Raw genomic sequence first — 24266 nt, forward strand, 5'->3', positions numbered from 1 at the left:
GGGCTAGCAGACCCTCGAAGGGTATGTGGACTCATGCATGATGCTCCAGTTCAGCCAGCTGGAGCACAGAGGAGACATGAGGGCTAGAGAGGGAAACGGTGAGTGGTGGAGATGGACCCTCACCTCCTGAGACTTCTTTCCCAGGACCTCGCTTTTCTGCATTTTCCCTGTCCCATCCTTTCAGTTTGAAGGAACACCTCCGACTGCTGTAGTCCAGGTTACCAGTGAGGACCTTAACCTGCCAGAGTGCATCAGCATAGACTCCCCAACATGGACGAGGTGTGGAGAGTCAGATGGGAGCTGAAGGGAAGGGACGAGGGGCAGAGCATCAGTGTGGGGTCCTGATGTGCGGCCTGTGCTGTTCGGGGAGAGAGAGCTGCGCTGACAGGGTCCCCCAGCTGGCACACACTCCCCAGGGTCCCACAGACGCTGCTGCTGCAGCAGGGCTAGCATCTCTGTTCATCGAGACTGGCTGCATTTCAGGAACCATTAATCTTCTTTGTATCTCTAAGTACTATGACCATGGACAAGGTTCTCTTCACAAGCATGCCGTGGTATCAATAGATAACGACTCTGAAAGATTTTTCTTCTTTTGGATTAATATAGTGGTGATGCTGTGGGTTAATGTGCTAGAGACAGGGTGTTACTCTTTTAACTAGGACATTATTAACAGAGCAAACCTGCTTTTTCATCTGATTTTATCCTGTGCCTGTTTCTTACTAGCTTTTTACTGAAGGACTTTTTTTTATTCCCTATTGTCTGATGCAGAAAGTATAGGCAGTTCGTGGTTTTGGGAGTCAGACAGACCTGGGTTTAAATTTTTCCTCCACTACTCACTGGCTCTGTGACCTTGAACAACATTCTTCATCTCTCTGAACCTGTTTTCTCAGCTATAAAAAGGAGACGATGTTCCCAGCCTTCTCTGGCTGATAGGATTTAATGAGATCACTTGCAGTGGCACTTTGAGCCTCTAGCCATTCTGACCGTTTTTCAGTTTGTCCCCCTAGGCCCTTTGGCTCCCCATTTGCTCTGCCTGGAATGCTCTTCCCTTCCCTGTCCCTTCCCTCCAGCTGCCTGGTACCTTATGGGCATGTACACCCCAGCATAGGAGCCCTCTGCATGTGGACAGTCCTGGGTTTTCTACCAAGTGGGATTGTGGCCCTAGATGAGTCTTTCATTCTTGGTCTCTGCCTGTGAAGTGGGGAACATGGAAACTCCCACAGGGTCGCCATGAGGACCACCCTGGTGCATGGAGAGGCCCCGCAAAACCTGTCTTGCGAATACTGTGCTCTGCTGATTGGCAGTGGCCTCCTTCTCTGTTACAGTTTTTACAGGCTCGGGCAGCTGTGGGTGGGGCCCTTCAGGTCCGCAGGACCCAGTGCAAGATCAGCACCCTGCCGCCAGCCCAGCTCACACCCCCTGGACTGTCCTTCCAAAGTCAGGCTGGGAATGAGGTCCCCATGCTCTTCCCCAGTAAAACTGAACATTAAAACTTGGGAAAGTTTGTTTTGTTTTGCTATTTGCTTGCCCCTCTGGGCTTCCCTTTATTTCCCAGCTGGGAAATCACCAGGAATAGACACGGTTATTTATTTACTGAGCACCTGAGTTGTGCCAGGCACAGTGCTGGACACGCATCTGGCCAGCTGGGGCACAGAGGAGATGTGGGGACTGGAAAGGAAAACAGGGAGATAAGGGGTTTTATATGGAATGATATTTTGGAAGTGGATAGAGGCATTGGTGGTGAATTAATTAATTTACTTTTTAATTTTTTTGAGATGGATTTTTGCTCTTATTGCTGAGGCTGGAGTGCAATGGTGCAATCTCAGCTCACTGCAACGTCTGCCTCCCAGGTTCAAGTGATTCTCCAGTCTCAGCCTCCCAAGTAGCTGGGATGATAGGCACCCGTCACCACGCCCAGCTAATTTTTGTATTTTTAGTAGAGATGGGGTTTTGCCATGTTGGCCAGGCTGGTCTCAAACTCCTGACCTCAGATGATCTGCCCTCCTCAGCCTCCCAAAGTGCTGAGATTATGCACGTGACCCACCATGCCTGGCTGTGAATTTATTAAATGCCACTGAAATATTCACTTTAAAATGGTTAAATTTGTTATGTGAACTTCACCTCAGTAAATATTAAAAGGAGGAAATTGGTAAGATGGGAAGTAGTAAGTACATCAAATGTACATGTGTTGAGGGCCTGTGGGGCATTTGGTTCCCACAGGCAGTTAGACACAGAGGTGAGGCTCTGGGTGCCACCACTGACTCTGAGGGTCTCAGGCTAACATTGTTTTCTTCAGTGATGTCTAAAAGAGTAGACTATGTAGCTCAAGTTTACTGTAACTGCCTTTCTGTGCAGTGTTTGGTGGGATCTGATGACATTGTTCTGGGCCAGGTGGCTAAATGTTGAGATGCCCAAGTTGTGTGATAGGTTTAATTACCATACTGGAAAAGTGCTAAGAAACACATCAACATTAACCCACAGAGTTTTCCTTATTCCTATCCTGGTCATTGTTTTGATTACGATTTAGATAAAGATGAAGAAACCTACTCATCAAATCTGCAAAATTTTCCAAAGCTTGGATGGGTAGTAAATGTGTTGAATGACCGTCAAAGACATTTGCAGTATTGGGCTGCCTGGAATCCATTTTCCTTTCTTCAGTGTCAGTATCTGGATTTTCGTTTGGAAACCTTCCTTTTCTATTGATATAGCCCATGCGTTTCTGAGCGAGATGAACCCAATGCTAATTCTAATGTGTTCTCCAAGTCACTGATGTTGATGTACATACACCATCCTCCTGTCTATCGTGGTTGCTTTAGATGACACAGCCCACCCAGAAGACAGAAGAGAAGTTTGGGGACCTGGGAGAAATAATCCCTTGGGCTTCAGAGAGCACAGCTCTTTTTTGGTTTCATCCATTCACCTTTCCTGGTCTTGAGAGTGCCCTTCCATAGCGCATTGGAAAGGGACACTTTGTCCTCCTGCTGCAGCCCTCAGCAGTGCAACCGAGAGGAAAACCACGCTTAGCATGAACCTGACCTGAAGAAGGCAGAGCTAGGAGATGGAAATCACCAAATTTGTGGTGATCTCATCTAGCCACTTGATTTGTACAGCACCACTGGATGTTAAAGTTGTGAGAGCCAATAATTCCCTTGAGCTGATCAGACCACTTTGATTCTAGTTGTCTGTTACTTAAAACCAGCAGTGTCCTGATTGTCACAGTGATAAGTCAGTCTCCCACAATCTCACCAGATCCTATTTGTAAATTGTATGTTTTTTAATTTTTTTGTGTTGAAATTTGACAGGAAAAAGTATTGGGCTTTTTTGCTATGTCCCAGAAAACTCACTGTACATGTAGTGTATAGCAACGTGAACGGAAAAGACCTTGGGAGTTTTCCTTGACATTAAGCTCAGTGTGATATGGAGTTGGAGACCAGATCTTAACTCTAGCCTTTTTACTGCCTACCTCTACGTCCTGGGAAGATCAGTTGACTTTTCTGAGCCTGGCATGTATCACCTGTCAAATGGAGTGACACCTACCTTTCCAGTGTTGTGAGAATCAAAGGAGATGCTGTTTGTAAGTCACTCAGCTTTCTGCGTTAGGCCATTCTTGCATTGCTGTAAAGAAATACCTGAGGCTGGTTAATGAATAAAGAAAAGAGGTTTAATTGGCTCACGGTTCTGCCGGCTGTACAGGAAGCACAGTGCTAGCATCTGTTTCTGGGAATACCTCAGGAAACTTCCAGTCATGGCAGAAGGCGAATGGGGAGTAGGTGTCTCACATGGCTGGAGCAGGAGCAAGAGAGAAGGAAGGGAGATGTGACACACTTTTTTTTTTTTTTTTTTTAAGACAGAGTTTCGCTCTTGTTGCCCAGGCTGAAGTGCTGGTGCGATCTCAGCTCACTGCAAACTCTGCCTCCCGGGTTCAAGTGATTCTCCTGCCTCAGCCTTCCGAATAGCTGGGATTACAGGCATGTGCCACCACGCCTGGCTAATTTTGTATTTTTAGCAGAGACGGGGTTTCTCCACGTTGGTCAGGCTGGTCTTGAACACCTGAACTCAGGTGATCCGCCCATCTCAGCGTCCCAGAGTACTGGGATTACAGGTGTGAGCCATGACGCCTGGCCAGGTGCGACACACTTTTAGAAAACTGGATCTTGCCTGACCTCACTCATCACCAAGGGGATGGCACTAAGCCATTCATGGGGGATCTACCTTCATGATGCAAACAGCCCCCAGGCCCCACCTCCAACACTGGGGAGATGTTGACATGATATTTGGCAGTGACAGAGATCTGAACTGTATCACCAGCACAGCACTTGGCACAGAGCAGGTGCTGAAACAGCTTCACAGGGGCAAGTGGTGATGCATACCATCAACTTCAAGAAGGAAAAGGCTAACTCTGACTAACTTACTGGCTAAGAAACGTGTAACAGGAGACCCAGGGTGGTGTAGCCTACATGGTCGGCTTCACCCATAAACTGCTCATTTCTCTGACTCTTAGTTTTGCCCTCCTCTGACGGGAGACGCTGTCTGTGTCTCAGAATTCCTGGCAGTCGTCCTAAGTTTCACTCATCCTGACTGGACCGCCTTAGTTACTCATCAGTCCTGTGGCCAGGGCACTGGAATGCACTAGTTGGCCTGACCTCAGTCGCATCCTGCCACCTGTGGATCTGGGGCTGTAGTCCACTTCCCTAGAAGTACATGGATTCCCCATGGGAAGTGGGAGCTATCAGAAAGGGAGAAAAGGAATGGATGCTAAAGAGGCCACCAACAGGAATTGACTCAAATGGAACCATCCAAATGCAGTCTAAGACTGTGTCTCTGAAAGTATAATACGTAAGAGAAAGTCTTACTCAGACTACATCTTAGATTTATATTTCATTCTGGAACATAGATCAGTTGAGGCTCTTTTCAAAGAGTGCAAGCAGGATTTGGGGAACATTTGAAATTATGCCATGTGAGGAAGGGTGGTGCTAGTAAGAGAAGACTCAACAGCGTCATGATAACTAGAGGGTCACGGTTCTCCTGTGTGACCACACGTGTGAAAGTGGTGCCAGTAGCCACTGTCACTCATTGAATGCTTGTTGCACTGCCCAGCATTGTATTCAGCTTTCCCCCTGCATTGTCTAATCCTTTAGTATTTCTCTGAGGGAGGGACCAGATCTACTAGATAGCTACTCCTACTGCCCTCATTTGTTAGATGAGGAAGCAGGAACATGCAGGTTAAGTAATTCATCCTAAGGCATAAAACTAGTGAGTGGAGAACCCAGGATTTAAACTCAGGTCTCCAGTTTAAATTCCAGATTCCCTGACCTTACAACAATGATTCTCAACATGAGCTGCACATTAGAATATCTTGGGAAAGCTTCTGTAAGATACTGATGCCTAAGGCCCACCCTAGACCAGTAATCAGGGTCTCTGTGGTGTGGGGTGGGCTCAGGCAGAACGTGTAACAGTGGCTCAGGTATTTGCCAGTGCACAGCCAGGGTTGGGGACCACTGGCCTAGAGTCAAGGGCCACAGCATGGCTGCCTTCCAGAGCCCAGTGGGAACTGCAGATACATGAAGGATAGAAGGACTATTAGGAAGAGGAGAGCAAGACCCAACCAAGGGCATTCATATTTTTAAAAAATCAACGTAGGCTGGGTGTGGTGGCTCAAGCCTGTAATCCCAGCACTTTGGGAGGCTGAGGTGGGTGGATCACGAGGTCAGGAGATCGAGACCATCCTGGCTAACACGGTGAAACCCCGTCTCTACTAAAAACACAAAAAAATTAGCTGGGTGTGGTAGCAGGTGCCTGTAGTCCCAGCTACTCAGGAGGCTGAGGCAGGAGAATGGCATGAACCCAGGAGGCAGAGGTTGCAGTGAGCTGAGATCATGCCACTGCACTCCAGCGTGGGCGACAGAGCAAGACTGTGTCTTAAAAAAAAAAATTAAAAAAAAAAATCAATGTAGTGCTTGGAACCAAGACCCCTAGAGGCCTCCCTTCTGCACACCCGGTGCTCCTCAGAGCTCACACACGTGAACCACCTGCAGGCTTGTAAAGAGCAGGTGTGGAGAAGGGTCTGAGAGATTCTGCATTTCCAACAGGCTTCCTGGCCATGTTGGTGCTGCTGGCACGGAAGACATCTTTTGAGTAGCAAGGCTGTATACTGCCATACTGCCGACGACTGAGCAGGCAGAGATTAAGTCAGGAGTCCGTGGTGAGTTCCCTGCGAAGGAAGGTCAGGAGGCATGCTTGTAGCTGCCTGCCTGGGAGCACGGCCATCTCCTCGGGGTATTCTGAGGGGAACTGGGGCCTGCTTTCAGGAGTGTGGCTGGCCGCTGTCCGGAGGGCTGAGCATCTCCAACACTGAGAAACGCTGAGTGCAGTGCCTTGTCCAGCCTTCCCTCCGCACTCCACCTAAAAGTGGAACTCTAGGATCAGCACAAAGAGCAGAAGCATCTGTTAATGCCTGCTTGGCCCAAATGCACAGTGTCTGTAGATCTGATGCAGAGAACCACCCCCACCTTCAGTCTGAGCAGCCGCACTGGATCCTCAGGGCATAACGTCCCTTAACCCTGGAATTCCCTCCCAACCATTTCCCAGATTTTGGGTTGTCCTTGGATTTTTTTTACTCTCCTACTCTGTTGCAGAGAATCGTAGCAATCCACAACCATCAAGACGCTGTACAATCTTATTCAGGGGTCAGATCACTAGTAGGTAGCAGAATCAAAATTAAAATTCGTGTCCCTTGATTTTTAAAAAAATGTCTGTTGTGCTATGCATTTTGTTTTCAAACTCTTTAGATATTCATTTAGTCGAGTATGTTTTTGCAAATGTAAAAACCAACCACCCAGCAGCACCAAGGCATGGCTGGCTGCCTAGCCTTTGTGCAGATAGTGGTGCCACCCAGCTGGATGGCCCTGCCTCCTCCCACACCCTGCCAGTGGAGTGATTACGGCAGTAGATTTCCTTGTCGATCCTGTTTACTCCAAGCACACTGTGGCATTCCCTCCTTGTCTGCCCTCACATGGCTTCTGTCCCAGGTTAAATGCTGTTCTGTACTTTGCAGCCATTTGAAGCTCTCTACCTTCCTTTCTACTTTAACACCCTCTCCCTGGCCTCAGGTTGGCTCTAGGGGATCCCATCCTCATCTGCATGCCCTGGGTCTAGGTAGGATGAGATTTACCTTTCACATACCATAGCATAATTTTAAAAATTTGTTTTTATACATCACTTTAAATGGGACTTTGATCTTGTGCCTTTAACTGTTGATCAGGCATTTCTTCCATGAAGTTTTTCTTGAATAATCCCATTCCTCTGAACACTTTTTCTGTTACCTTATATACCAAAACACAAACCCTTCCCTCATACTGTCTCCTACGGGGACAGTGTCACAGAGCTGCCTCTCACCCCTGGTTAGTCCCTCCTCTTACAAATCACTGGATAGATTTTGTTAGCCCTGTAGTCTTCAAAAATTCCTGTGTGTGCCCTTTCCAGGAAACTATAGGCTAAAGTCCCTTGTATGTGTCTCCTCTGGGGCTCCCCTGCCAAAGTCCACCAAAGAGGTGGGTCATTCCCACCCAAACACTTGTCTTGGCCACTTGCAGTGAGAAATATCTCTGAGATGACACTCAGCACTCCCCCAAAGGCTGATGGCTGCTGTTTAGTATTCAGTGTGAATCACCTTGTTAAAAAGCCTGTGCGGCTATTGCTAATTAACACAGCTTTATGCTTATCTGTTGCTTTACTCTTTGTAAAGTCTGTGTGTGTGTGTGTGTGTGTGTGTATACATACATATATACACACAACTACATACAGCAGCAGCATATGCACACCCCAGTAATGACTGAAATGATAGATTCAGCCACAGACCCAGAAGAGGCATGGTCTAGAACACTCGGCTGTAAGCCTTGGGCTCCGCATCATGGCACCAACAGAGAGAGAGTGACATAGAGGGATCTTTTGTCTTCCTTCTCACGAATGCCAGTACTTCTGGGAGGGTCTCACCTAAAGCCACTCTCACTAACACTCTAATTAGCAGTTCACACTGTAGCAAGGTTTAGATGGCAGCCAGCCAGCTGTGTTAAGAAATAGGACATGGAATAGATGTCCTAGAACGAGGTGCCTAGAAGGGGAAGGGTAGGGTGCCCTGGTGGAGGAGGGAAGGGGCTTGAGCTAGGATGTGAGGTGTTGAGGCATGGCTTTTAGGACTACCCCTGCTGCCTCCAGGAGGCTAGGCCGGGGGCGGGAGCAGTAGACTTGACTACCTTAAGCTAGAGGTGATGAGGGCAGAGCAGTCTGAAATGTGTCACATCCAGAATGAGCCAAGAAACAGCGCCTTCTTTCATATTTCAAGCAGGCATCTGTCAGACCCATGGTTGGCCAAGCATTAAGCCATCAAGGTAAAAAACTGACTCTGAGCCCATTCAGGTCCCAGTCTAAGCCAGGGAGACAGGCATGTCAGCAGATGATTGCAGTGGGAAATGCCGCTGAAAAGTGTCTTCATACAGCACACTGGGAAGGAAATGATTAGTTTTGCCTGGGAGAAGAATGACATTGTTCAGCAGAGATGACCTGGTTGTTGGGTCTCAAAGCATGAACAGGAGTTTCTTGGGTAGACAGGGAAGAATTAGCAGAGGAAAGAACATCTAGAACATCATGGAGGCTTGGAAACAGCAAGGCATTGCAGGAGAAGTGCAGCGCCTATGGGGACAGTGCCAAGATTATTTACCAGAGAGGGCCCAACCTCACAGGGGGCATCTTGGATGTCATGCTGCAGGCAAGGGGAACTGTGCAAGTTCTCAGCTGACAGCTGTAGAGGAGGGTTGTCCCTATAGCCGCAGTCAGGGGATGGAGCAGCAGGGTGGCCAGGATGGGTGGTGTGTGAGATGCATCCTTGTGTTTGTCCACTCATAAGATGATAAAGACTGAATGAAAGCAGTGACAGGGAACAGAAAGGGAAGGAGTCAGGTGACAAGCAAGGAGACAGGGTTCTCTGAATTTGGTTGCAGCCTGAGATAGGGACCCATGGGATAGGAAGCAGTGGTGAATGACAGGTAGCCCTCCAGGAGCTGGATAGCTAGTGGTATTCAGTACTTCAAGAACTGCAGGAATCAGGGACATGATGCGAGAACCAAGAGACGAGGGCATGTAACAGGAGAGTTCTGGAAGGAGAATGACTGGCAGAGGGAAAGAGGAAATACGAGTGGGATCAGATCATTGATGGAGCACAGTTCTGACGAGGGCCAAGCCTTCCTGAGTAGACGCTGCACAGACACCATCAGATCTGCGTCTTAGACTCCAGCCTGTCCTCAGCACCTCACTCCCACTTCAGCTGCTGTCTTGACTTCCCCACCCATTGTCTCCTCTACGTTTCAAACTTAGCAGGTCCAAGCCTGTGGTGTTGTCTCATTCTGAACTGCCACTAGTGGAGATGGTGTTCCACACTCCCTCAGCTAATGACCCACCCGTCTCTCTGGGCCACTGCAGCCGCCTCCGGGCTCCCAGGCTGACGGCCGCTTCCACTCTTTCTTCCCAGTCAACACCATTACACGGCAGCCAGCAGTCCTTCCAGAATGGACATCAGATGGTATCTTTTCCCTGATTAAGCCCAGTGGCTCCCTACCAACTCTGGAACGGGCTCTGTGGCTTGAGGCCCAACCCTACTGGCCCTTCCTGCATCTGTGCCTCACGCCCTCCAACACCTTCCGACTGCACTCATCTTGCTACTTTACACTGGGCGTAGTCTCCTCCCAGACTTTTCCCAGTCTTGACTTACTTCTCTTGTTCACATCATTCAGACTTCTGCCCAGTGTCAGCCGGGGGTGCGGGAGGGAGAAGCCTTCCCTAGCCAATCATTTGAAACAATACCCCTACCCCTTCACTTTATTTAGCCTGCTGTGGTTTTGTTTTTTTTTCCCCTCCATATCCAGAGTGTTGGCTCTGTGAAGGCAAGGACTTTACCTCCCTTGGTTCCTGCTGTGCTCAGTCTGTTTGCATTCATTATTCACTGGATCCTCAGCACTCCTGAAAGCTAGGTAGACATTTTTCTCCCTGGACCAATGAAGAAGCACATTCAGGGAAGGGGGAGTCATCATCCATGTCACAGTAGATGCTGGAACAAAGAACCCAGATGGCTGGTGGGCATCTCTTCTGAGGGTGCAGGGGCCATGGGTGTGGGCAGAGGCATGCCTGGCCCTGGTGGAAAGTGCTGGGGGTATGTATGCCCAGCGGCAGCTGCTATTGTCTCTTGGGTGGAAACGAAGTCATCTGACGATGGGAATCAGAGGTAATGGGTAGAGTTGAGTTAGCTAAGAAGGGGAATGAGCAAAGACGCCAGCCTAGGGTCTCAGGAATTACAAGTTGCATGGAAGGTTTACTTGACTTTGCATTGACTCTAGTCAAGGCAGATCTCTGAATCTCTTCAGGGTCTGTGCACACTTGTTTTGGGTAAGTGAAGAGCAAGTCAGGAAAGAGGGGTCTCCCTCTCCAGATGACAGCACAGTAGGGCATAGCCGACTAGCCTCGTAAGTTTGCCAAGTACCAGATGTGCAGCCACTTAACAAAATTAAAATTCTCATTCATTCATTCATTGGATGGGTAGCTGACTGCATGTCCTGAGCTTTTAATTTTTTATATTGATTATTTGGACCTTTTTAAAAAGACTTGTGTTCATTTCTCACTTATTTGTGGTTTTTACTATTTTCACATCAGAAACTCTTTCTCCGAATCCTGAATATGTTTATTTTCTTCAGTTCCCTTAAAATGTAGCGTTCCTGTGAATTTTGAGGAGCTTTGGATAATTAGGCTGTTAAGTTCCAAATCTCACCAGATGACCAGCGTTTGGCCATGTTGACAGCATCTTGGCATAGGGCTCTCCTGTCTTCAATCTGTTCCTCTCAGATTTCTGGGATTTACTTGCATTGTCAATGCTTGGCCCTTTTCCCACCTGCACTAATTTTGCTGGGAATCTCTCCCCTGCTTTGGGCAGCAGGATCCTAGGCTGCACATTTTTCTACATGGAACCATGTGCTGGCATCTGCATGGCCTTTGGTTTGTTATTTTTCTTCCCAAGGGACAGCTCGGTAGAATAGAAGGCTTGACACTGTGGAAAGCCACCAGGCCTGTCCTCGGATCCTGTTGTTTTGCTTGAAGTTTTGACACCCAGAGTAGGACCCTTTGCCTTGCTGAACCTCGGTTTCTTCATCTGTCAAAGGGGTGGTATTTCTTACCGTGAAATACTGCTTTTAGCTTGCCAGGAACTGACCTGTTGGAAAGTCTCTGCTTCAGTGCCTGGCCTGAGGAGGGCTGTCGAACCTTGTGAGTGGACATATCACTGTTTGATTGAAGTTTTGAATACATTGCTATCGGGAGCAGAGCACAGTCCATGACTGTTGGCTCCTGCATTCTCCCAAAGCATTTGGAGAAATGTTCTCACTTTGTGGGAAAGTTTCCAGGTTCCTGATTCTCACTCCCTCCCACCCATCTTGGCCCCACCCTCAGCCTCCTCTGTGCTTTGGTCGGATTCTGTGCTACCCTCAGCTGGCTTCCACCCCAGCCTATCAGCTCCCCTAGAGCAGGGCCTCCCGGCACAGAGTGGGAATAGTGGGAATCAGCAAACTTTCTTGATTGACTCTATAAATGACTAGGTCCTGATCATCTTTTCGGATATTCTCAAGTGCGATCATCTTCTCGGATTTCCTGTAGTGGTTCTGACCCCTATGCCATTTACTCAACTTTATATTGAGGGCCTGCTGTCTGCCAGGCACTGTTATAGGCTCTGGGGATAGGTTAGTGAACAAAACAAGCTAAAGTCCCTATCTGTGTGGAGTTTACATCCCCAAGGAGACTTCACTCTTCTGATACTCTCAGATCTATCTTCCAAATATATATTATACTTGGTTGGTTTTTATGCATTTGAGTAGGAGAGATTTAGTTATTAAAACATGTATTGAATATTTACTTTGTGCCAGGCACTGTTCTAAGCATTTTATACGCATTTTCATTCGATTCCCACAAAACTGCAGAAGGGAAGTTCTGTCATTGTTGTCATTTTACAGATAAGAAGCTGAAGAAACAGACCCAGAGGTCTTGACCCTTGCCTGTGGTTACACACCCGGAAGAGGTGGGTCCTGACCCTGCACAGGCAGTCTGACCACGGCGTGCACACATTGCTGCTGCCCTGTGCTGCCGCTCTGTTCTTGGACTGCTCCTGAGACTTTGGTTCTTTCTTTGCTATTAGACGTAAATCCTCAAGTATTATGACCCTTTTAGGCTCCTTCTCTCCTATGGCGCCCAGCATAGCCTGTGCACACCGTAGGCTGTGAATGACTGCTCTTAACTCGGGAGGTGGGTGAGGGGTGTCTTTCGGGGCTCCAGTCAAAAAGGTGCTCTCCCCAACCTCCACAGATTAGACTCTGTTGTCTTCACATCTGTGATTACACACACCTTAATGCACTGGTCCCATGCTGCTCTATAGTTATGGGGGTTCCCCTCAGACCTCTGGGCCCCATGCCCTCCTTCCTCCCGCCCCGTACCTGGATTCTGGCTTTGGGGCAGGGGCTGCCGGGTGATCTCTTCTGCTCAGACATATTTTGTCATCTTCTCCTCCCTGGCCTCCTCACCATGCTTCCCTCACCCTCACCCTTGCTTTTGATCTCACAGATCCAGACCCTTGGAGAAATCAGACAGTATGAAATATGAAAACTGCTTGGGAAGTAATTGAAGAAACACTGTGACTTTGGAAACCCATGGAGATAACACTCACACCTTCTTACTCACGTTATTTAATTTTTAATGGCAGATTTAATTAATGGAGGCCAGGCCTCCTGCTTTCAGATGTGCATGTGGGGCAGCTGGAGGAGGAGGAGGGGCAGCTGTTTACAGGGCAGAGGAAAAGACTGCAAATTTGGGAAACGAAAGAGTCCGACGGGAAAGAAAATCACCCAGAAATAATAGTCCCTGGTCACTGGGTGCTAGTTAATGTGTGAGAATTCGGTAGAGTGCACTTCAGAGAAGTTTCCCAGTGTCTCTCAGTGGGCAGCAGGGCTCCTTTACAGGCACAGTCATGCTGCCTTCCCAGGCACAGTGCTGCAGGGTTCCAGGAGCTCTCTAGAACTGATGGCCTAGGCAGGGAGAACTGGACGCCATCGTCCACACAGCTGCCAGAATGTTCTTTTAAAAACACAAATCAGCTGGGCACAGTAGGTCACACCTATAATCCCAGCACTTTGGGAGGCCAAGGCAGGCAGATCACTTGAGCCCAGGAGTTTGAGACCAGCCTGGCCAACATGGTGAAACCCCCTCTCTATAAAAAATACAAAAATTAGCTGGGCAGGATGGTGCATGCCTGTGGTCCCAGCTACTGGGGTGGCTCTGAGGTGGAGAGAGAGCTTGAGCCCAGAGGTCGAGGTTACAGTGGGCTATGATCAACCACGGCACTCCAGCCAGGAGTGAGGCCCTGCCTCAGGGAAAAAAAAAAAAAATCTTCCCTGCCCCTCCATCACTGAAAAAGGAAAGCCTTCTTCACCCTCATTGCCCATGAGGTGCAATCCAAGCTTTTGAGCCTGCAGCTGGTGTCCTCCACGTCCCCTTCTGGCCATTGCCCTGTGCCTCTGCAGCAGCAGTGGCGTCTCTTGCCCCAAACACAGCCCTGTGGCAGCCCCAGGCTCCTCACACTACTGCCTGTGTTCAGGAGACCTCCCTCTCATTTGGCTCATTTCTGCCCATCCTTTAAAATTCATTAAAATGGATATACCCTTTGACCCAAGAATTTGACTTCTACAGTGTTCGCTACGGATATACTTAGGCACCAAGTTCTAGTTGCCAAGATGTTCCTCTTAGCTTTGTTTATAATAGTAGAAGACTAGAAACGACCTCTGTACAAGGATGGGTAGCTGCTTGACTGATACTCAAGGGATGATACTACAAAGTATTCATTCCTACTACTAAGTGCTGGTCAGCCAGAGTGGGTGAGGTCTCTGAGGATCAGTGGAAAGATGAGGTGTGGCACATCGTGTCTGCTGCAGTCCAGTGAGTGTCAGGAACAAGTGGGGCACATGTGTGCTCACACACACCGAGGGCTGAGTCCAGATTGGCCAAGAGGCTCACTGTTCACTGCATACCCTCCATGCTTTCCACTTTTGTTTTTTAAAACCATGTGTAAGTACTTTTCAAAAACATTCTTTAGTGTAAATAAAAAAGATTAAGCCTCAGTTAGGTATTGGCTCCCAGGAAGTCAGTCTGACCCATGGTTTCTGCCAGGCTGTCCTTTCAGGTGCCCCACAGCACCTGGGATGACTGGCTGAGTGCCCCATTGTAATTATGATGCCATCATCTCAGAGCTCCACGAGGCCAGGGAGCAAGCCACACTTGTCTCAGAACTCTCTGGCACTTGGCGTGTTCTCAGTATGCACGTTGGTAGTGTCCAGTCCTTCTGGATGCCCTGACCTGGTGATTGGTTGAGGAGTCCACAGAGTGCCCTGCCTCCCCAGAAGAGGGAGTCTGGGTCCATTCCAGCAGCCTTGGAAAGGCCTGATGGATGAGCAGCTTTGTGAACACAGGAAGCCGGCTCGGTACTCCCAAGTTGTGAACCGGAGACCTTCGAGTGCCAAGGGAGCTGCGGTTGTAAGGACATCCGTCCCTGTAGGTCTGCTCAGGCAGATTAGATGAGGAGGGTAGGCAGGTCAGGACAGGACAGGATGGGGAATTTCTCTGAGTCATTCTGAGGAACAATAGAGGAAGCTGCAGCAGGGTAATCACCGCCACTTCTTGGCCTGTGGGTACTTCCTGTGACAAATCAAGTTGACCACATGTTCAAACTGAGCTTGCAGTCAAACCCAAGCGCTATCCAAATTCACCAGAGCCAGGCTATTTCTGGCAGTATGGCATCTTGAGCATAGTCTCTGAGTGTCTCCTGAAGCCCACAGCGGGCCGAGCCCATCTGGGCCAAGGATTCGCTCTCTGAGAAGGTCGGCAACAGGTGCCTGGGCCTGCAGGACGGTGACCTGACACTCAGGAGTCCTGTGGGCACAGCCATAGGAAGAGGGGTTTGACTCAAAGAGAAGGCCTGAGCCATGAGGTTGTTTTGTGGGAAAGGAAGTAGGCCAGGATGAATTGTGGGGGGCGGGGCTTAGGATGAGGCATATTTTAGCTCTGGAAAATTCAGTGGCTGTGGTGGGCTGAGGTGGGTGCTGTGTGCCAAACTGTCTCTCCGCTAACTGCAGGCTGGGTAATACCCTGTGTTGCTGTTAAGAGAAGTGACTTACCCAAAGAACACCACCAGCATATGCCAAAGCACAAATCAAAATGTGGGTCTGTGGTCCATGCCGTCTCCTGATGAGGTCTCATGAAGGGGGACTTCAGACAGAGCTAAGCGATCCCCACCCAGGCTGTGGTGGAAGGGCATTTGCATGGAGTGGGAGGGAGGCCCGAAGTTGTTATGTCTCTGTCCCTATCGCCTCACCCAGGACAGGCAGTGCTGGTGAATACTAGACTGGTCAAGGCAAAGACACAATCTCTCGTTTGAATGTGAGGGCTCTAGAGAGAACACTGGAGCCCCCTTGCTGGGCATTTTGGCAGCAGCTGGCTGTGGTGGGAGGAGAACCTGTATTGACTTTGTGCCTGCTGTGTGCCGGGAGGGTTGGCATTTCCCAGCTGGCATTCCTGGTAGCCATAGAAGGAGGCATCCATTATCTCCTTGGCTCAGAAGTGAGGAGCAACAAGGTGACTTGCCTAAGCTCACCAAGCAGTGGAGGGTTAAAGGCCCAGAAGTGGCCCCCAGGCCTCCCTGACTCCCCCAGCCCAGCCCAGGTCAGAATGCCAGCACCTGGTGTTTCTTCCTCATCCCGTGAGCCAAGTGCTCTTCCCCAGGGGCTCACCTTCCACATTTTCCTCCCAGTCAACATTTCTCTGAGGCCACAATGCAGCAGGGGAGTCCTTGGGGTAAGACTAAAGGGGGGCCTGGTTTCCATCTGGACCTGCCTTCCATGCCCTATGGCCTTAGAGGTGGGGGTCCATCCCTGCCTCAGTTACCTTCCCTGCAGAAGGCTGAGGGAGTCCATGGTGCACAGGAAGTGCTTTCCTTGAGTGACTCTGCCCCTGCGCACCTCTCACTTCCTGTCTGCCCAGCTTCAGCCAGGCTAGCTGTGTGCCTAGTGGGCAGAGAGAGCCTAGCTGAAGCCCTACAAATGTGCAAGGCAATGCAGCTCTAAAGTTCCTTCACTGCCACACAAGTGTGTTTCAGGGACTGACTAATCTGTGCCTGCAGTAGGTACCTGAGGCCTGAAGCTCCCATTTGCTCATATGTAGAACAGGGATAATCATGCTGCCCGTATGAGCTTTTTTTTTTTTTTTTTTTGGAGTTTCACTCTTGTTGCCCAGGCTGAAGTGCAGTGGCAGTCTCGGCTCACTGTAACCTCCACCTCTCAGGTTCAAGCGATTCTCATGCCTCAACCTCCCAAGTAGCTGGGATTACAGGCGCCTGCCACCACACCCAGCTAATTTTTTATTTTTAGTAGAGATGAGGTTTTGCCATGTTGTCCAGGCTGGTCTTGAACTCCTGACCTCAGGTGATCCACCCACTTCAGCCTCCCAAAGTGCCCATGTGAGACTTTGAGGAGTAGATGTGGTTGTGTCTGCAAAAGATCTGACCTCAAGCCAACTCCACGTGACATCTGCTGCGCCTTCCTCACCCGCACTGGGGAGGTCTGACCACGGGCCCTGCCCCACCTCAGGTTGTTTCATTTCTGAAACTGCTTCCTCATGAGTCAGCCCAAGGCTGGCCTTCTCCCTGCTGCCTACACGTCCATGTGTGGGCTTCACCACACTCCCACCTGGAGCACGGCAGGAGGCTGCTAGCATATGTGTTAATGTCCGTCTCCCCTCAGAAGGTGCTGGAGCTTCACAAAGAAAGGAAGATGTGGGCCTGGACCTTTGTGGCCTGGAGCAGCTCACCTCTGAGGCACAGCAAAGTTCCATAACCTACCCACAGTCACATGGTGGTGGCACCAGGACTTAGACCCAGCTGTGTTTTGCCCCCAGGCCTGGGCCTTCCCTCCACAAACCTGGGTCTGTAGGTGCACACGTACTGGGTGATCTCAGGACAAATTAAGTGTGTGCCTGTGGATGCTCCCCTCAACAATCTAGACAGATGGTTGCTGTTCCAATGAGTAGGGTGGTCAGGGTAGGCAGCAGAGTGTGTCCCAGACTGGGAATCCAGACACCTGGGTTGTAGTCCTGACACTGCCCCATTGCTCTGTGACTTTGGACAAGTCATTTCACCCCTCTGGGAAGGAAAGTCTACCTGTAAAATAGGGGTTGGACCAGATCAAGACTGAGCAATTTTTTTCTTTAAAGATAGTAAGTATTTTAAGCTTTGTAGGCCATGTAGTCTCTATCATAGCTGTAGCACTGAAGCAGCCACAGACAATACGTGAACAAATGAGCGTGGCTGTGTGCCCGTAAAACCTTATTCACAAAAAAAGGTGGCAGGCCGGATTTTGCTTGTAAATCGTGGTTTGCTAACCCCTGAGCTACAGGATCTCATAACGCACTTGCAGCCATTGCTACTCTAGGATTCTGTAGCAGCAGCCATGTGTGGTGGAGCTGGAACCCAAGCTGTGGATTAATCACCAGTCGGCTTTGATGCCGGTCAAGAAATTAGCATCTGTCAATTTCTAATGTGGTTGCATCCTATGAGGGAGCAGAGGGAAATTTCAGTCTTTGGTAACCAGTTCTGTTTTTCTCCTTGTAGAATGCTGAGATGTATAAACTGTCTTCACAGCAATTCCATGAGGCAGCTTCGAAGATGGAGAGCACAATAAAGTAAGAATATGTTTATTATTCTTTGTAAACTTGGCCCACATTTGTAAAAATTCCCACATGTGGCTCGAAACCTGCCACCACCTGCCTAATTTCAAGTTTCCCTAATAATACACACGACCATCTGTTCCTCAGCTCTCTCACCTGGATCTGAGGTAGCCATTGGTTATCTGTAATTGGCCAAATTAGCACTCAGTTCTTATCTAGCTCCTTGGCAAATTGGATTGGGGCTGGGTAGACTTGCAGAGTTATTTTCAGGGCCCAGAGTCTGGTGAGCAGGGGCTCCTTTCCTTGTGTGGCTAGCTGAGGAACTGGCCGTCAGGCCCCAGAAGGAGTTGGGGCAGGAATTCTGCTGGCTTCTCTCCCCTCTGACTGTGGAGGGGTTTTCAGGGGAAGGTGTCCCCTCTCAGTGCTTCCTGTGCCTGGTACATGCAGTGCACCCTGTGCACACTCCTGCTCGGGGTGGCCCACACTTCATGCCCAGAGGAACTGAGGCCCAGAGAGCTGCTGGCTTGCTCAGATCACACAGTCCTAAGTGCCAGCATTCTGTCCCCTGTCTGTGGTGCTCCTGTACTGTCCATTGAGGACTCAGGAGCAGGGAGGTGCTCACCGTGTGCCCAGTACCAATGTGGCTCTACTCAGTCAATAGTACAGTTCCCTGGAAGGTCAGAAAGTGATCCTTGCTGGAAGGAATTGGGTCTTATGGGTTCTTTGTGTGAAGTTGGTCTCTATGGACCTGAGAGACCTTCATAAATTAGCCAAGGGGCTACCACGAACTCCATCCACTCCCTGGGAAGGCCGCTCCCTCCCAAGAGTGAATTGGGGCAATTCACCTGGCAGCCCTCAGGGCACAGAATTGTGAGCAGTGGGTCTGGCCTCATGAGAAAGAAGTGTCAGACACAGGTTTGCATAATACTTGTAAAAACAGCTGTGCAGAGAACTGTGAGGAGCTAGAAGGACAGCGGGGACAGACGAACAGTCAGTATAGATCCAAAGGCACAGAATAGGACAGGCAACAATGTAGGCTGGTTTGGGGATCTTTTTTTGAGACAGGGTCTCACTGTGTGGGCCAGGCTGGAGTGTAGTGGCGCAAATCATGGTGCAATGCAGCCTTGACCTCCTGGGCTCAGGTGATCCTCCTACCTCAGCCTCCCGAGTAGCTGAGACCACAGGTGTGTGCCACGCCCAGCTAATTTTTGTATTTTTTGTAGAGATGGGGTTTCACCGTGTTGCCCAGGCTTAGCGTATGGGTTTTCTTCTTGAACACTAAACACCTAAAGCTCATGGGGATACTATATATTGTGGCAGAGCCATTTAAGAATGAGTTTGGGGAAGCGAAAATAATTATCTTGAAATTTTGCTAGATGTAGATGTGGTGGCTCACACCTGTAATCCCAGCACTTTGGGAGGCCGAGGTGGATAGATCACCTGAGGTCAAGAGTTCGAGAACAGCCTGGCCAACATGGTGAAACCCCATCTCTCCTAAAAATACAAAAATTAGCCGGATGTTGTGGCACATGCCTGTAATCCCAGCTGCTTGGGAGGCTGAGGTGGAAGAATCACTTGAACCTGGGAGGTGGAGGTTGCGTGAGCTGAGATTGTGCCACTACATTCCAGCCTGGTCAACAGAGCGAGACACCATCTCAAAAAAAAAAAAAAAAAAAAAAAAAAGAAGACCAATTATCCTGAAATTTCAAGTCCTGTAGCAATACTAGGAGCCTGGGAGGAAGAGAATCTTCCGATTGGCAGACAGAGACAAGGACAGGTGTTGAGATAGAAGCACAGCCCTGCTGATGCTGGGACCACACAGAGCCTGAGTGAGTGAGCACCAAGGCTGCCTGCATCCAGGAGTTGGAGGGTGCTGCACTGCCCTGCAGGGTGTGAGCCACCCCACACACAGACAGCCTGCCCCCACTGATGGCTCGACCTGTTTCTGAAGGGTTCCCCCTGGTACGTCCTGTTCATCTGGGGCTGAGAAATACCTGGAACCACAGAACATTGAGAAGGAGAGCTGTGGTGGCAGCCACATCAAAGAGGCTGATGAGTGACAGCTACAGCATGGATGTGATCCCTGGAGGTGGGCCAGGCCACAGCTGCTGCCCCTTCTCTTACCCAGGCAGCTTCTTTCAGGGCCAACAGCCCCTCCCTTTTTACCTGGAGCCAGGACCCACCTACCAAGGAGAAGATGCACTGGGGGAGAAGCTAGGCAGCTTTCTGTTGATAACCATAATGCTTGTCACCTGCCAAGTGGCCCACCATCATTGGGCAGCCCCTTTGTGAATTTGGCTTTATTGTCATAGCCTTTCTCATCCTCATATCCCCCGAAGGCAAGGTAGGATGGATGTGAATGTATTTTTAATCTGAGTGAAGCATAAGGGTTTTTTGTGTGTTTGTTTACAGCATCCCTTGATAATAATTACCACTATTTACAAGCAGTAAGTACTCTGCAAGGCATTTCAACTCCATTCTATATTTACTCTTGTTAGTTTCACATACAAGTGAAGAGTCTGGAGAGGTCAAATAACTCCTTTTGTCCATGGTCACAGCTAGTTCTGTGGCAGGGCTGGAGTTGCTCTTCCTTTGTTTGTCTTTGCATCGTTGCTGTCCCTTGCAGGCCCTACCTGGACGTAAGATGGCAGCAGGGTGGAAGTCTCAGAGCCTGCCTGGGTTTTGGACTCTGACCAGGGCTCAGACCTCAGCCCCGCCCCTTAGCAAGTCACTTCACTTCTACAGGCCCCCATTTCCTCACCTACAAAACAAACAGGACACACTCTTAAATCTTTAAGTGATAATTAAGCAAGATTCCACATAGAAAGTTGACCTAGGATGTCAACAACTGTTGTTGATATTAGTGTGACTGTTTGCTATGGACTAAATGTTTTGTCTATCCAGAACTCAAAGGTTGAAACCTCACTCCCAATGTGATGATATTAGGAGGTGGGGCCTCTGCAAGGTGCTTAGATCAGGAGAGTGGAGGCTTCGTGAGTGGGATTCGTGCCCTTATAAAAGGGACTCCAGAAAGCTCCCTTTCCTTTTCTACCATGCTGAGGTCACAGAGAGAAGACACCATCTATGAACCAGAAAGTGGGCCCTCACCAGACATCAGATCTGCCAGTGCCTTGATCTTAGACCTCTCAGCTTCCAGAACTGTGAGGAATAAACGTCTACTGTTTATAAGCTGCCTAGTCTCTATAGTACTCTATTATAACAGCCTGAATGGGCTAAGATACTGTTAATAATGGCGGTCATTTTGGTCACTATTTTATAGCACCTAGCTTGGTATACAGTAGAACGGATTTGATATATAAATTGAGTTTATAAAAACACTTTTCCTTTTCCCAAATATATAAACAGGAAGCAGTATACAGTTAGGAATTATTTAACTTAAACACCAAGAGAAATCTTTGAGATATTTCTTGGATTAACAAATATTGTAAATTACATCATAAATGTCATAGAAATAAATGCCAACTGCTGATAGCAGTAATATTGAGGAGGTTTCTTCCAAGACCATGGAGTATCTTTTAACAACTCTGAGTAAACTGTTTGCTTAGATGGTAAACTAGAGGTCCATGTATTCATTCATTCATTTAATACACATGTATAAAGTGCCTGCTGTTTGCCAGACACCATGCTAGGCCCTGGGGACACAGTGATGAACAGGACAGCTGCAGTCCCTGCCAGCAAGGAGCTTATAACATTTGGAGAATGACAAACAATGTTTTAAAATTAATTGCACAACAAGCAGTTACCCAATTAACTGATTATAGCAATGAGTGCCATGAAAAAAAGAGTCTAAATTAGAAAGAACATGTCACATGGTGGGAAAAAGCATTTTAAACAGAAGGATTAGTATGTGCAAAGGCCCTGAGACAAGAAGCAATTTAACTTATTGAAGGAATTGAAAAAAGGCCAGTATGTCTGGAGAGTAATGAATGAGAAGAGAGAAAAAGAGGAAGCTCCAAGAAGTGAGCATGAGCCAGACCATGCAGAACTTTGTAACCATAGTAGGAATTTTAACTTGATCCTAAGGGCAGTGAAATTACCTTTTTCAAAGCTTTATTTATCTTCTAATGTATGCGTTTAAGGCTACAAATTTCTCTATAAATACAGCTTTAGCTACAAGTTTTGATATATTATATTTTTAGTATGAATCAGTTAAAATTTTTCCAGTTTTCCTTCTGATTTCTTTTTTACTCATAGGTTATTTCAAAGTATATTGTTTAATTTCCAAACATTTAGGGGTTTTCTAGTTACCTTTTTTATAATTGGTTTCTTTTTAATTCTTCTGTGATTAGAGAACATACTCTAAATTCTTTGAAAATTTTTGAAACTTGATTTATGGTCCAGTATATGATGTGCTTTGGTAAACTGTCCATGTGCATTTAAAAAGAACGTGTATTCTGTCAGTAGATGTAGTGTTCTGTATTGTCAATTAGGTTAAGTTGGTTAGTCATGTTCAAATTTTCTGTATTTTTAATGACTTACAGATTTATTGTTTTTTTTCTGACACGTTCCTTCTGAGTAAATTTTTTTTTTACTATTTCTTTTCTCTTTCTTTCTTTTCTTTCATTCTTTTGTTTTTTTTTTTTTTTTTTTTTTTTTTTTGGACAAGGTCTCACTCTGTCACCCAGGCTGTAGTACAGTAGCATGATCACAGCTTACTGCAGCCTCAACCTCCTGGGCTCAAGAGATTCTCCCACCTCAGCCTGTTGAGTAGCTAGGACCACAGGTGTGCACCACCAGACTTGGCTAACTTTTTAAATTTTTAGTAGAGAAAGGGTTTCACTATGTTGTCCAGGCTGGTCTTGAACTCCTGGCTTATGCGATCTTCCTGCCTCAGATTCCGAAAGTGCTGGGATTATAGGCAGGAGCCACTGCTTGTGGCTGGCCTTCATTATTATTATTTTTTTTTTAGTGTATCTTTTCTGATAAAAGTTCTATTTTTAATTATATGTAAATACCTTTTTCACCTTCATTTTGAAAAATATAGCAGTCATTTTTTTCAGCTCTTTGAAGATATCTTTACATTCTCCTTTGTTGTTGATTTTGTTGTCATTCCTTTACTTCTTTTTTCTCTGTTTTTAACATTTTCTGTCTTTGCTTTTACTAAGCTGTACCTAGTTATAGATTTTATTTTATTCTTTTTGGGATTCAGGTCTTGAAGTTTGACATCTTTTTCTCAGTTTTGGAAATCTCAGTTTTGGAAATCTCTTACCATTATCTCTTCAAATAACACTCTCCCCTATATTATCTTTCCTCTTTCCTGAGGTTATATATATTACTGTCTCATATGTCTCTTGTTCTTTTGCTTGTTTGTTTTTCCTCATTTAAAAAAAAAATTCCATGCTGTAGTTAGAGTTCTCCTTATTGGTCTTTTAGTTCATGGATCCTCTTTATTGTGTCGTGTGCTTTAAATCTATTGCATTCAGAATTTCAGTTACTAAATGTTTTTCTTTCTAAAAGTTCCATTTGCTTTGCTTTTTTTTTTTTTTTTTTTTAAGATTCCCAGTCTCTGGTGAAATTCTACCTTTTGCTCTCTATTTTCTTGAACATATTAGTTACAGTTATTTTAAAATCATCGGAGGGTCTATTTCTGTTGCCCTTTTTTTTTTTTCTTGTGGTCCTATTTATTTGTATGTCTGTTAATTCTTGATTGAGTGCCAGAAATTGTCTGGAAAGATGACAGAGGTCCTCTGTGATACGACCTTCCCCAGAGATGCCTAGGGATGTGGGTTTCAAGGGTCCCTCTTTCTTGGTGAGCTCTAAACCACTATTTTTGTTTTCTTGGCTCTGCGAGACTTCTGAAAACTCCACTCTTTCAGTGACCTCTTTTAGCTAGCTTCTTAGCTTCTTGCCTGAGTAGCTCAAGAATTTGACAAATGTTTTAAAAGAAGAAAACCACTGAGTATTGTCTCACTGTTTTGTAGCTCCTTTCTCTCTGGAATCCTGGTTCTGTAAGTCCTAGCTGCCTGGGAAGCCTCCACAGGAGCATTACCTCCCTATCATCCTGTGAGACGGCCGAGAGCCTCCACAGCTTTTCTTGCCTTTCAGCTGAAGCTATTTGCCTGACATTCAGCCTGTCTTCCTGATCCAAGAATTGGCAGAAACTTTGAGGGGGAAAGTGGCTCTAATAACAAACACTCACCTCTCCACAGTTCCCTTCAAACTTCATAATCTTGGACCTCAAGTCTTAGTTGCATTGGTCCTTAGATGCCTTCACACAGATTTTTTGTATTCGAACTTAATTTCTTTTTCCCTCAGGGGAGAGCATAGGCCTTTCACAAGCTGCTCCATTGTAGTTGGAACCAGAGGTCCTAACTGAGTTTTTGAGGAATGACTAGAGTTTGCCAAGCAGTAAAGGGCCACCCCAGGTAAAGGAAACTAAAATCCTAAAGCCAGACCCTGTTCGTTTTAGCAGCGTGAGGCATCGAAGACACGGGCGACTCTCTCAACTTGTC

General features: G+C 47.5%; 1 protein-coding gene across 4 annotated transcripts in view; it reads left to right on the forward strand.

The window, feature by feature from the left end:
- Nucleotides 1-24266, forward strand: part of CHCHD6 (coiled-coil-helix-coiled-coil-helix domain containing 6) — a 238825-nt gene that overhangs the window by 175334 nt on the left and 39225 nt on the right. For all 4 annotated transcript variants that reach the window (XR_012090552.1, XM_038003458.2, XM_007985492.3 and 1 more), the window contains exon 6: nucleotides 17738-17808. Coding sequence is in view for 3 of the 4 variants with exons in the window: in XM_038003458.2 (XP_037859386.2) it covers nucleotides 17738-17808 (71 nt within the window). In the remaining variant the exon portion in view is untranslated. The remainder of the gene's footprint in view (nucleotides 1-17737; nucleotides 17809-24266) is intronic.

The sequence above is a fragment of the Chlorocebus sabaeus genome, chromosome 22 (genome assembly GCF_047675955.1).
Source record: "Chlorocebus sabaeus isolate Y175 chromosome 22, mChlSab1.0.hap1, whole genome shotgun sequence".
Lineage (NCBI taxonomy): Eukaryota > Metazoa > Chordata > Mammalia > Primates > Cercopithecidae > Chlorocebus > Chlorocebus sabaeus.